A 12,570-nucleotide genomic window follows, 5' to 3' on the forward strand; every position below is an offset into this window, starting at 1 on the left:
ATGACCAAGACTGCCATGTTTGGTGAATAATTCTAGAACCTCTTCCTTAAAGTCTATGATGGGAAAGTTTAGTGGGAACATTTAGATGCACTAATCAATGTTTAATTCAATAGGCATTTACTGAGCATTCTCCATAGAAAAGATACTGTCCTGAGTGCTAAGCAGGTATCCAAAAGTGAACAAAACTTCCTTCAAGAGCTGATAATCTATTAGAAGAAATAGGACATGAGAACAAATCACTAGAAATCAAAGATAGTTAAGACACCAGACCAGATGGTTTCTGTTCTTCATAATTAAGAACCAGGCAATGGTGGGTCCTACCTGAGACTGGAGAAATCAGTCTGATCTTCATGCAGAGAGACTGTGTCTTCGTCACACCTGAAGAGAGGAAATAAAACCACATCATATCCAACTGTCTCCTGAAGCAGAAGAAGCAATATTCTAGAATTATCTGAAGATTAGCACAGGAAACTAAAGAAAGGAAGAATCTTTACCACTCTCACCCAAACCAGTGTCAATTCCTCAGATGTCTGCCAGGTAATGATACCAATGTTGTCATATCATATGAGCTTAAATGCTTAGAACCAGAGGTAACACTCCTTTTTCAACCACTTCTCTGTATCACCTCAACTAACAAGGCCTTAGCAACCTAAGTGTTCACAGCACTTGAGGGAACATCTGACACCAAGACCTGTAGATTGTTGTTGGCTCAAAAGGGATGCAGTTACATGCCTCCTGGCATTTCTTCTGCCTTAGGCAGTCCCAAGCCACATCAGCTGCCATCTGGCTTGCTCCACTGGCCTCCAGACTTTCCTGACCTCCTTCCTTTTCACAAAACTTATGAAATAACCTTATGAAAAATTCTTGGCTTTTCCATACTGAAAAATCTCCAGAGTTCTACACTGCCTAAGGGCATCTTGAGGAGGACCACAGTCTCACCCCGGTGTATGAGGGAGACTTTGATCCTGTACTCAGCCTTCCCCACCCCATCCCACCCAACCTCACCCCACCCTGCTCCAACCTGGAATGCTTTTTCTACCTTCAACTCCTACTCAGCCTTCACTGCTCAAGCCTTACAAGCTCTGTGAACTCTCCTTGCCAAGTTCATCCACATGCCATGTTCCCACTTTAACCTTAGTACTTAAATGTTTACTTTTCATTCTGAGGTTTCAGTAACCATCTAGTTCTTGCCTAGTGCTGTTATGTGGTTTCTTTGTACCTCTGAGATCTTTTTAATTAGTTGTTAATTCCGTGAAAAGAAATACCATCCTGTCTTTTTCTAGGTATACTGCCATAGTGCCCACAATGTTACCCCAAAGTAGATACTTAATAAATAGTTGAATCAAATCATTAACCCGGGCCCCTTAGCAAGTCTGTTCCCTGAAATAAGTGTGTGTGCCTAGTCGCACAGTCTTGTCCAACTCTTTGTGATCCCACTGACTGCAGCATGCCAAACTCCTTCCTCCAGGGAAGAATACTGAAGTGGGTGGCTATTCCCTTCTCCAGGGAATTTTCCTGACTCAGGGATCAATCCCAAGTATCCTGCTTTGCAGGTAGATTCTTTACTGTCTGAGCCACCAGGAAGGGCCTGAAATAATTGAGCAAGCGTTACTGAGCACTGACTGCCTTCCAAGTACTGCCTTAGGCACTGGAGCTGTGCTTCTCAAAATTTTGGGGATTCAGGACTGACCAGTTGGTTTTCTATTTCCAATCCACTGTGGAGAAATAATTTAGCAAAAATGTCACAGGAATGTCAAATTCTTATAAAAGTTATTGAAAGCATGCTCCCTATTTCTGTACTGGTCTTGTATCAGACTAGTTACAATTTGTGAACCCACACTTTGAGCAGCACTACGTTTTTTTTTTTTTTTTTTTTTTCAGTATAATTGCTTTATAATGTTGTGTTAGTTTCTGCTGTACAACAAAATGAATCAGCTGTGTGCATACATGTACCCCCGCCCTCTTGGACCTCCCTCCCACTCACCTCACAATCCCACACCTCTACGTCATCATGAAACGGTGCAGGACTGTATGGTCCCTCCCCACCACCCCACCACCACGTTTTCTGCCTGCCTTGTGCCTGTAAAAAACCTTAATCAAAGAATAAGTTTACTCAGAGAAGTGAGAAATGCTGAAACAAAGGAAAACCGTCTAGGGAGACTAAATAATAATAAGGTAGTCATTAAGCATAGACAAGGACCTTTAGTTCTTTCTCAAGGGCTGTACAAAATATTCTGAGCCATATCCTATGAGCTGTCTCATAGATACCAAAACCCCAGGTGGAGGAGTTAACTACATGATGACCAGACTGTACCCAAGACTTGAGCTGCCACAATTCTGAGAACTGACTGCAAAGAAATGGGAACATGAGCACCCCGGAACTGAAGATTAACTGTACCGAAAACAACCAAAACCGAAACCATTTGTTTTAAGGATCCTCCCTGTTTCTCCCCTGACTGGCACTGGCTGCCAACTTACACTTTTCTTGGTGGAATGGAAACTTGCATTTGGGTTGAGCTGATGAGCTCCAAGACGGGGTAATTCTACCAGTGCGCACACAGGCAACATTCCCATTTGTGAGTGCTTGCCAGTTGGTTCTGACTGCTGTTGAGGACCGTTTGTGAGCACTAGTGCTATTTGGAGATTCTTGACAGTTGGTTCTGATGTGTGCCTGATGTTGAGAGCTGTTTGGGACATGAGGTGCTATTTGGGCATGTTGCCGGTTGGTTCTGAAATATGTCTAATGTTGAGGATCGTTTGTGAGCACTGACTGCTATTTGGGCATTTTTGCCAATTGGTTCTGATGTCTGTCTGCCACTGAGGACCGTTTGTGAGCACCGAGTTTCATTTGGGCATTTTGCCAATTGGTTCTGACATCTGACTACCATTGAGGACCGTTTGGTTTGGGACTTCGTAAAGTGTTTGTTTGGGACTCTGTACTGGTCACCCTCAGAGAGGTTTATGATGGATCTGTTGTTTGGTGTGTGAGTGTATATTCCATTTGTGGTGATTGGTATTCTTGTTGCCTTATGTAAAATGGGAAATTCAGGTTCAATTCATTAAGAAAAATTTTAGTTGTGAATTTATGACTAAAAAAGAAAGATGATTTTTTTTGGACAATGTATGGCTACAGTATTCTTCAGGATCTGAAGAAGATTAAGATGAAAGCCCTGAAATTCAAAAAACTGGTTCTTTTTGCATATGCAGTTAGGGAAAGCTAACTTGATAATTTTTTTTTTCACATCCTGAGAAAACAAAAATGCACCTGAGAAAAAGTTTGAGTGACATTTATCATGTCTTTGAAACACATACACAGTCTACTTTGCCTGGATCTTCAGCCTTGGGTTAACTATGCAAAGGAAAAAAGGCTTTAAAACTGAATGGATAATTTGGCTATTCTGACTATACTCCATAAACTGATTACCTACTTTTGTATTCTTGTAAGACCAAAAGGGTAACTAAAGATGTTTGGGTTTATTAAACATATGTGTTGTACCACTGAAGAAAAATTATGCTATAAAAAATGTATGGTTTTTTTGAAGTTATGAAGAATGTTCTTAAGTTTGCAGTCAGAAAATGCTGGTGTAACATTTCAATCACTTGTTTCTTGGTTTTGTTAAAACTTTCAAGGGTTAAAAATTGTAACTGCTGTTGAGGGCTCTTGTTGAGTCCTCATATGTAAAAATGATAAGTGAAACATTTTGGTATGTAAAGCAAGTAGGATATATGTTGTCAAAAAAGAGAATGTATAAAGAATGGAGATATTTTTATTGAGGAAAAATGATGATAATAATTTTTTCCTACAGTTGTTTGTTTCCATATGAAAAATTACAGCACAAATTTGTCTGGATCTAGAAAGTGACAAAAAGTTTGTGAAAAAGGAATTTTGAAAAAAAAAATGTGTATGTTATCAGGATTAAGATTAGACTGACTTTAACTAGGTAAATGGATTTTGTTACTAACAGTAAACTGATGCAAAGTTGGTTTTTCTCTCTGTCAAAAAAGAAAAACTTCTAGAATATTCAACTGATTTTGGTAACAGAGACTTCTAATGGAAAGCAATTGCTTTATTTCTAATCATACTTTTAACCCCAATGTTCAGGATGGAAAAATTCTCCAATAAGTTGTCACCAAGTATAGCTGCTCATGATGTTTAGCACTGCTGACTTTAAGAGTACTGCTTAAAGTACATATACAATGTTTGTCTGACAGTTGGGTATGAATGATAAAATGTATGGCCTATAGAGCATTTCCCTACTAACCTCTGAGCCTGTTCATGATATCTAATTAGTTCCCCCTCCCCCCCCCAGGCGGACAACTAGGCAAACATATAAATAAAAAAGAGGCCAAGCACTGACGGACATGCATGGATCCAGAGCATGCAAATGAACCACTCTAGCAACCCTGGATCAATTTCCTTGCTTTTCCTTTTTTTTTTTATTTTTGAAGTCCTAATAACCCACTCTGTCCACCTCATGGAAAACAATAATTCCTAAATGCTATCTTGTTCTCCACTATTTGAGGCATCTGCTTTAATAGATCATTCTTTGTAATGTGAATTAAAATGTTTCCCAATAAAAGCAACCTAGCTAAGTAGAAAGATTAATGAAGAAGAAAAATCTAGAATTGTTGCTTCCAAAGAACTAGGGTTCAAACAGAGGTTCAACCTTTGAGCTCAACAATACCTATTATTTAAGAATTTGGCAAGAACTTTTTTTTTCATCCCCCTCATTTGATTTATTAATCTTTCTTCTCAAAGCACAATTAGTTAAAAATGGAAACTCAACACTAGAACATACAAAGTTGCAGATGCTTTCTGAAGTAGGAGGCCAGACCTAATTAGCTGATCAGATTTTAAGGACTACGGAACAACTCCAGCCATCACCCAAGAAAACACAATTTCTAGGTTGTAGATATGGCAATGAGATAGATCTTTCTATGGCTTCCAGGGCACACATACATAAGCTCTTTAAGTCCAATTGGGTTTTCCTTTGCTTCTGTGAAGATCATCAAGTTCTATTCAATTAACATCTTCTGATTGTTCTACTGAGTCCTTGCCCCAGAGCCCCCCGAAAATGCACAATACTGGCTCGATTATAAAACTAGATTTCACAGTGGGAACCCATATCCAGATACCTGAACTCTGAGGGAAAAAAATCAACTCAGATCAAGTACCCAACTGGTCCTAGGCATGAGATTCTCTTCCTATGTTATTCTGATAAAGAAATTTAAAGACCAATCTCTTTAATGATCTTCGTAAATATCAAAACTGACCATCTTCTAGCACAATGTTTTTCAAACTATAAATTGCAACCTATTATATGGGGTTAATAATTATACGGTCCTGAAATTAGACAGCAGCTACCAGCATTTTGTTTTTATTATTGGTAGAGAAACAGAATAGAAAAAAAGTGTCAATATAGTGAGGGCTAAGTGTTATTTCACGAAACTTGTTTAAATAAATCATGTATGTATGTATGTGTGTGCTGGACTGCAATATAAAATGCTTTTCTTAGTGCTGTTCACAGTAAAAATGTAAAGACACCTCTATCAAATGATTTCCTTTGAGGTCCTCATCAACCAGATTCTAAGTCCAAGAGTTTTTAATTTGTGGTTGCCCAGATAATACATGAATAATTTGTCCTTGTCATCATTTTCCTGTGAAGTGCTCAAGGTAGTTAGCTATCTCTCTACTTGGACTTTTGCTTTCTCTACTACCACTGCAGATGGTCATTGCAGCCATGAAATTAAAAGACGCTTACTCCTTGGAAGGAAAGTTATGATCAACCTAGATAGCATATTAAAAAGCAGAGACATTACTTTGCCAACAAAGGTCCATCTGGTCAAGGCTATGGTTTTTCCAGTGGTCATGTATGGATATGAGAGCTGGACTGTAAAGAAAGCTGAGCACCGAAGAATTGATGCTTTTGAACTGTGGTGTTGGAGAAGACTCTTGAGAGTCCCTTGGACTGCAAGGAGATCCAACCAGTCCATCCTAAAGGAGATCAGTCCTGGGTGTTCATTGGAAGGACTGACGCTGAAGCTGAAACTCCAATACTTTGGCCACCTCATGCGAAGAGTTGAGTCATTGGAAAAGACCCTGATGCTGGGAGGGATTGGGGGCAGGAGGAGAAGGGGATGACAGAGGATGAGATGGCTGGATGGCATTACCGACTCAATGGACATGTGTTTGAGTAAACTCCGGGAGTTTGTGATGGACAGGGACGCCTGGCGTGCTGCAATTCATGGTGTCGCAAAGAGTCGGACACGACTGAGCGACTGAACTGAACTGAACTGAATCAACCACAAACAAAAAAATGTTAAAAGGTACTTTGCAGTTCATCTTCTCTTTCATATGATCTCAAATATCCCTGACAGTGGTGTGAGGTAAGCATTACCTTCACCCAGTGGCTAAGGGATTTCCCAGGATTCCAAAGCATAAAGCAGTGATGCCTGCGGTGCTTCTGCTCCACACTAAGCCCACCAAATAGTCCCTTCAGTCTAGGCTCAAGAGAGAGAGAAAGACTTGTTTTTTTAGAAGAATGGTGGAGAAAGAAATACCCATACGTCTCTTTTTTGACTTGGGGTAAATAAGTACAGAGGTCTCAGATTGGTAATGAGATAAAATGTAGCTGTTCTCAAAAGGGGACTGCCATTCCCTGCAGTACCGTGTTCCTTGAAGGCTCAGTTGCAGAGATACAGGCTGCAATCCTGTGGAATTCTCAAAGTGTGCCCCCAGAACCATTTGTGTTGGCACCACTTGGAGTGTCTGAGTAAGATGGCAAGCTGCGCTATATTCAGTTTCCTGGGATCAACCATAATAGAAAAGAATATAAAAAAGAATGTATATACTTGTGTAACTGAGTCACTTCTCTGTACAGCGGAAATTAACACAACAGTGTAAATCGACTATACTTCAATTTTTAAAATAAATTAATTTTTAAAAATGGAAAAATACAGTTAAGTACCAGCTTCATCCTCACTGCTAGCCCCACTAAATCGACTCTCTGAGGATAGGGCCAAGGAATGAGTTTTCAAACTAGATTACTTTTCCCCCATATAACTAGTATGCTTCCAAAATGTTCAATGCTGACCTAAAGGTTTACAAAACCCAGACCAGCATTTGGCTGACCCCAACACGATCACCCATCTCTAGGTTTCCACTTGAGAATAAAGCCTGGGAACTGGATTTTTCTTTCATAAGCCCCTAACCCCTTCCCCAAATGATACTGACAGTCCTTTGGTTTTGAGAGTTACTGCTTTGGATGATAACTAATTTGCCGCAGAATTCACTGCTGGGTATGCTCCATTTCAAATAACAAGTTAGCCAGGGCAATATAGGAAATGACCACGGAAAAGCAACAGCTGAGAGGGTACACAGATAGAGAACACAAGGCCAAGGCCATTCTGATCTTGGAAGAATCTGGGTAGAAAAAAGAAACTGAACTGGGCCACATTTGCACAGAGAGAGACAAACAAGGTGTGGGAAAAATTAGGAAGAGAAAAAAATGTGTCCTTTAGTCCCTCCCAATTCCCACTCCCTTTGACTCTTAAAAGACCCCCAGCTGGCCAAGCAGAACCCTCTTAGGTTAGACTAGCTGATAACATAATTTATATTAAAATATTAATGACAATTTGAATCCACCTCCCAGGGACACAGACTTTTTAAATTTCCATTTTAATAAGGGTCACCACCAGAGTTCTTCATCCAAAAAAAAAAAAAACCCAAATCTCTAGGTAGAATTTCAGGCAGTAGAAAAGATAAGTATGTGTGAGTGGGTAGGAGGAAGTAGGAATAGGGTGGAGATAGGAGAAGGCAATGTTTTCTTTTATCCAAAACATAAAATAGAGGCAAGTGCTGTACACCAAGACCAGACCTGAACATTTATGAATCACCTGCTACTTCTCTGTCTCAGTATAGCACATTCTGATCCTGCTGGCTTTGGGGTCATGCCTAAAGAACCAAGAAAAACTGAGGGGAGGAGAAAATACTATATTAGACAATGACTAGTTATAAATGGACCTAGACTGTCCTGTTACACCTATGAATACTTGGTTTGCTTCAAATATGCCCCTCAGATTTTTAGATTAGCCAGATGGCATCCCAATTGTCACTCAGTGCCTTTTAAAATAAATCCCTGTCACTTCTCTCAAAACAACAACAAGATCTTATGCAATCAGAACTCCTTGGGGACTGTCCAAAGACAAGGTACCAGACTTTCCCCAGCATTTAACTAAAACCATTTTTAAAATACTGTCCATGTGAAATTTAAAAGTAAGGAACTCCATTTTGAAGCTGCTATGCCTACGGCTGACTTTGGGGATTCAGTCACACCAGATCCTGAGAGTCAGGCCCAGGAGGCATTTGGTGCTATATGCATAGCAAAAGGAAGAAAGCAATACCCGTGTACTCAGACCAGCAAGTCACAGCCTCATCTCTGGCCTGCACCTCTCCCCACTCTAAGGCTTTTAGAGAAGCAAAGTTATAGCACTGTTACCAAGCAAGTTCATTAACATGATGAAGGTTTCAATGAGTATTTTATACTGGATCTTCTAAAATCAACTCTGGATCTTTTTTTTTTTTAAAGTAACTCCACCTAAGATAGCCCAAAGCTCAACACTAAGAGAGTAGCATCCAGAGAAACAAAAGAATGTAAAAATCAAGAGGGCTTGGGAAGCCCTATAGTCCTCCATTACCAAGTCATTGATCCAGTGACTTGAACCTCACATCATTTATTTGCCTTTTAGGGAACTTCAGCAAATAGTTCCCAAGTTACTGGGACTTCTGTATCAAACTTGCAGCATTTTTTAATGTAGTTGAGTATATAACCATATACAACTCTTTTTCCTGAAAAACTATTTAGAGTAACTTCTATCATAAGGTCCCAGAAGTAAACACTGTGAGTTAGCCTAAAGAAAGACTGCTAAATAAAGTATAGATATTTCATACATATATATATGTATATATATGTAAATTACATATCAGTTACATATAGTATTAGCATAATACACTACCCATTAATTTTTAACATATACATATAATACAGTATTAAAAAAATTAAGGAAAGGATGACAAGAATTAAAAGGATAAACTCTAAATATCTAATAAAAAATACCATGCATGCTGGTCTTGAGTAAAATATTTACACTCCTTCATTCCGTGTTTGAATGGTATTAGTTGTCCCAATCAAAAGCTTTAACCATAGGACTAGATAACACAGTCCTAAGATAGCCAGATCTCTGAGGGCAGAAGACAAAATTGACAAAGGGCATTCAAGAAAAGTTTACTGTCTTAAAAGTCTGTACAAAGGAGAGGATGAGGCTGTTTAGCCTATTTATCACATGCTGGAATTCAACTTGAGTCAATTCACATCCATCTTCTAATTGCTGTAAATGTACACAGCGTGCTCATGAAAACAGACACCAGTGTTGGCAAAACACAACAAAGCTTCCTTGCTGACATGTCAAAGAGATTTATTTTTCAAAAATCTGAACTCCAAGAACACAAATCTGGGAGCACTGTGCTCCCGTAAGCCATCAGTTTGCTTTAATAGCCCTCCCATAGTTGCTAAAAGGCTGATTTCAACCTGTAAAGATTTCTGGGCCCCATCAGTCCCCATGTCTCCCGGTCTTCACAGCCCCAGATTACTGGAGACAATGCATCTAGTACCCAGAGCAGCTGGGGACGGGGGAGGATACCTTCACGTTAGTTGCTTCCTGAGAAAGGCATGCAAATCTGATTGTATTGACAAGAATCACTTACTCTGTTACAGCGGTGCTGCTGAAGGAATTATCCTGAAGGCTGAAACAGAAACAAGAAAACATCAGCCAAGTCCGGCCGGGGAGCCGTCTCCCTGGTTGCTCTCTGGGAGTTAGAGCACACACACAAACATGGCATTGCAAGGCAAGTCCCAGGGCTCACCCGGCACGCTCGCTCTACCTTGGGCTGCTGTCTGCACATGCTCGAAACGACACCCCCAGCAGGGGCCCAGCTGCACGGGCGAACCACAAAGCCCGGCAGCCCGAGAGGCCGCGGGGACAGAGCTGGGCGGGGCGCGGCAGCCAGCCGCACCCGGGACCCTCGCGAGGAGCACCTGGAGCGGCACTCCGGGACCTCGATCTCGCCAGCCCAGAGCCGCCTTTAATCCAGGCCTCCCCGTGCCGGCCACCCCCTGGAAAGCCCGACTGTTTCTACCTAGGCGCTGAAATCCCCGGGGGACTTGCTTTCTTCCAGACGTCTCCTACCAGTTTTACAAGAGCTACCCCCTCTAGGGATGGAGGCTCGCCGAGATGCACAGATCGTTCAGAAAAAGCTGGAAGGGAACCAGAAGGGGGAGGGGATCATAACTGCTGTTTTTGGTGTCTATGTTTATTGCCCGGGAAGAAAAAGAAGAGCCCTGAAAGAGGGCTCGCAGCATTACACCAGTCAGTCTGCACTCTGTTATTTCAGTCCCCAGGAGAAAGCGCCCAGCCCAGGACCTCAAAGCTCTGAATGAACCAACTCAGGGAGAGGGGAGAATTTATTCCAGGCATTCGCTGGTGGCTGGGGGGGAACGTGCGCGGGGTAGGGCTTGCTCTGGCCAGAGCCGCTGGCCCAAGCTCCGCTGCCAACCAGCGTTACAAAAGATGAGAGATGGAATCCACCTGTGCTGCCCGCGTTAAATAAAGGCAGCCCTGCCGGGGGAGGGAACGCTCTCAGCCTCCCACTTGCCTCATTCCCCAGGAGGTGTCTGTCCTGTTCTCTTTTCATGGTTAATTTCTCCTGCCTGGTTGACCTTGATATGGAGTGAACAGTTACCTGGGAAAGATGCTTATTTTGAATTGAGAAGATCCTCATTCCCTTCTTTTAATCTCTTCACTCTCAGAAGCCACTGAGATGGTGGTTTTAGTCTAAATTATATAAGATGATGAGTTAAACAACCACCAAAAAAATCAAAATTTAATTTTCAGATTATTAGAAAAATTATTCAAAACTTGGTAATAAAGCGAAAGAACAAGATCTTTCAGTGTCATACCAAGACAGCGCTTCACAGGTCCACCCAAGGACTGCTTAATTCTATACAAAATTGGACTGTCTTTCACTTGCTAGTCACCCTTGGTTAGATTTCGGACACTACAGAGCTATGTGCTAGCGTTGCACAGTTTGTCCAATCTGTCCAGAAGAAAACCTCAGTATTTATGGTTTTATTGCATTATGCAACTTGAACCAATTTTGTATCTAACCTAACAGTCTTATAATATTAACAACATTCTTTCTAAATGCCTGTAAATATTCAGATCCTCAAAATACTCTTGGAACCAAGAGCATCATCATCTTATGTGTGTGTGTTTAGTCGCTCAGTCGTGTCTGACTCTTTGCGATCCAATGGACTGCAGGCCAGGCTCCTCAGTCCATGGGGATTCTCCAGGCAAGAATATTGGAATGGGTTGCCATTTCCTTCTCCATCATCTTATAAATACCCTCATTAATAAGTTAATAGATCTCTGGTACGTGCCTATATTTTTATAAAAGTCATCTCTTTAACTTTCAAAGACATACTCTGAAAAATTGAAATTGAGTTTTCAAAGAACAACAGGTTTCACTAATGTCCTTTGTGATTTTTCTTTCCCCTCCCTAAATATTTTGAAAAGTAACTGAATAAAAGCCTAATATATGTTATTCCTTGGAAATACTTCAGGTTTGGTTCCAGACCATCACAATAAAGCAAATGTTGCAACAAAGCTCATCACAGGAATTTTTTGGTTTCCCAGTATATGTAAAAGTTATGTTTACACTACACTATTAGTCCATTAAGTAAACAATAGCATTATGTCTGAAAAAAACAGTATATACCTTAATTTAAAAATACTTTATTGCTAAAAAATACTAACCTCATCTGAACCTGTAATCTTTTTGGCTGGTGGAGGGAGGTTCTTGCCTCAATATTGATGACTGCTTACTGGTCAGGGTGGTAGTTATCTGAAGGCTGGAGTGACTGTGGTCATTTCTTAAAATAAGACAATGAAGTCAGCCACATCAAATCATCAATTTACGCTTCCATTCATGAATGATATTTCTGGAGAAGGAAATGCTATTTGATACCATTTTCTTCACAGTAGAACTTCAGTTCTCTCAAATCCTGTCACTGCTTTATCAACCAAATTTGTATAGTGTTCTAAATCTTTTGCTGTCTTTTCAATAATCCTCACAGCAAATCTTTGCCAGGAGTAGATTTTATCTCAAGAAATCACTTTATTATCCACAAGAAACAACTTATTCGTTGACGTTCTTTCACGGAAGTGCAGCAATTCAGTCACATCTTCAAGTTCCACTTCTAATTCTAGTTTTCTTGCTATTTCCATGACATCTTCAGTTACTTCCTCCCCAGAAGTCTTTCACCCCTCAAAGTCATCCATGTGGGTCAAAATCAACTTCTTCCAAACAGCTATTAATGTTGGTATTTTGAGCTCTTTTCATGAACCACAAATGTTCCTAATGGTATCTAGAATGGTGAATTCTTTCCAGAAGGTTTTCAATTCACTTTGCCCAGAGATGTTAGAGGAATTACAACCTGGGGCAGCTACAGCCTT

General features: G+C 40.6%; 1 protein-coding gene across 6 annotated transcripts in view; it reads right to left on the reverse strand.

The window, feature by feature from the left end:
• Window positions 1-10,479, reverse strand: part of FAM13C (family with sequence similarity 13 member C) — a 138,689-nt gene extending 128,210 nt beyond the window's left edge. For 2 of the 6 annotated variants that reach the window (XM_065922377.1, XM_065922376.1), the window contains exons 1-2: window positions 9,764-9,905; window positions 322-378 (exon numbers count right to left, since the gene is read on the reverse strand). In XM_065922377.1, coding sequence (XP_065778449.1) covers window positions 322-378; window positions 9,764-9,825 — 119 coding nt within the window. In that variant the 5' untranslated portion in view covers window positions 9,826-9,905. The other 4 variants (XM_065922379.1, XM_065922381.1, XM_065922378.1 and 1 more) reach the window with 4 other exon arrangements.
• Window positions 10,480-12,570: the final 2,091 nt, after the last annotated feature.

The sequence above is a fragment of the Muntiacus reevesi genome, chromosome 2, assembly GCF_963930625.1.
Source record: "Muntiacus reevesi chromosome 2, mMunRee1.1, whole genome shotgun sequence".
NCBI lineage: Eukaryota > Metazoa > Chordata > Mammalia > Artiodactyla > Cervidae > Muntiacus > Muntiacus reevesi.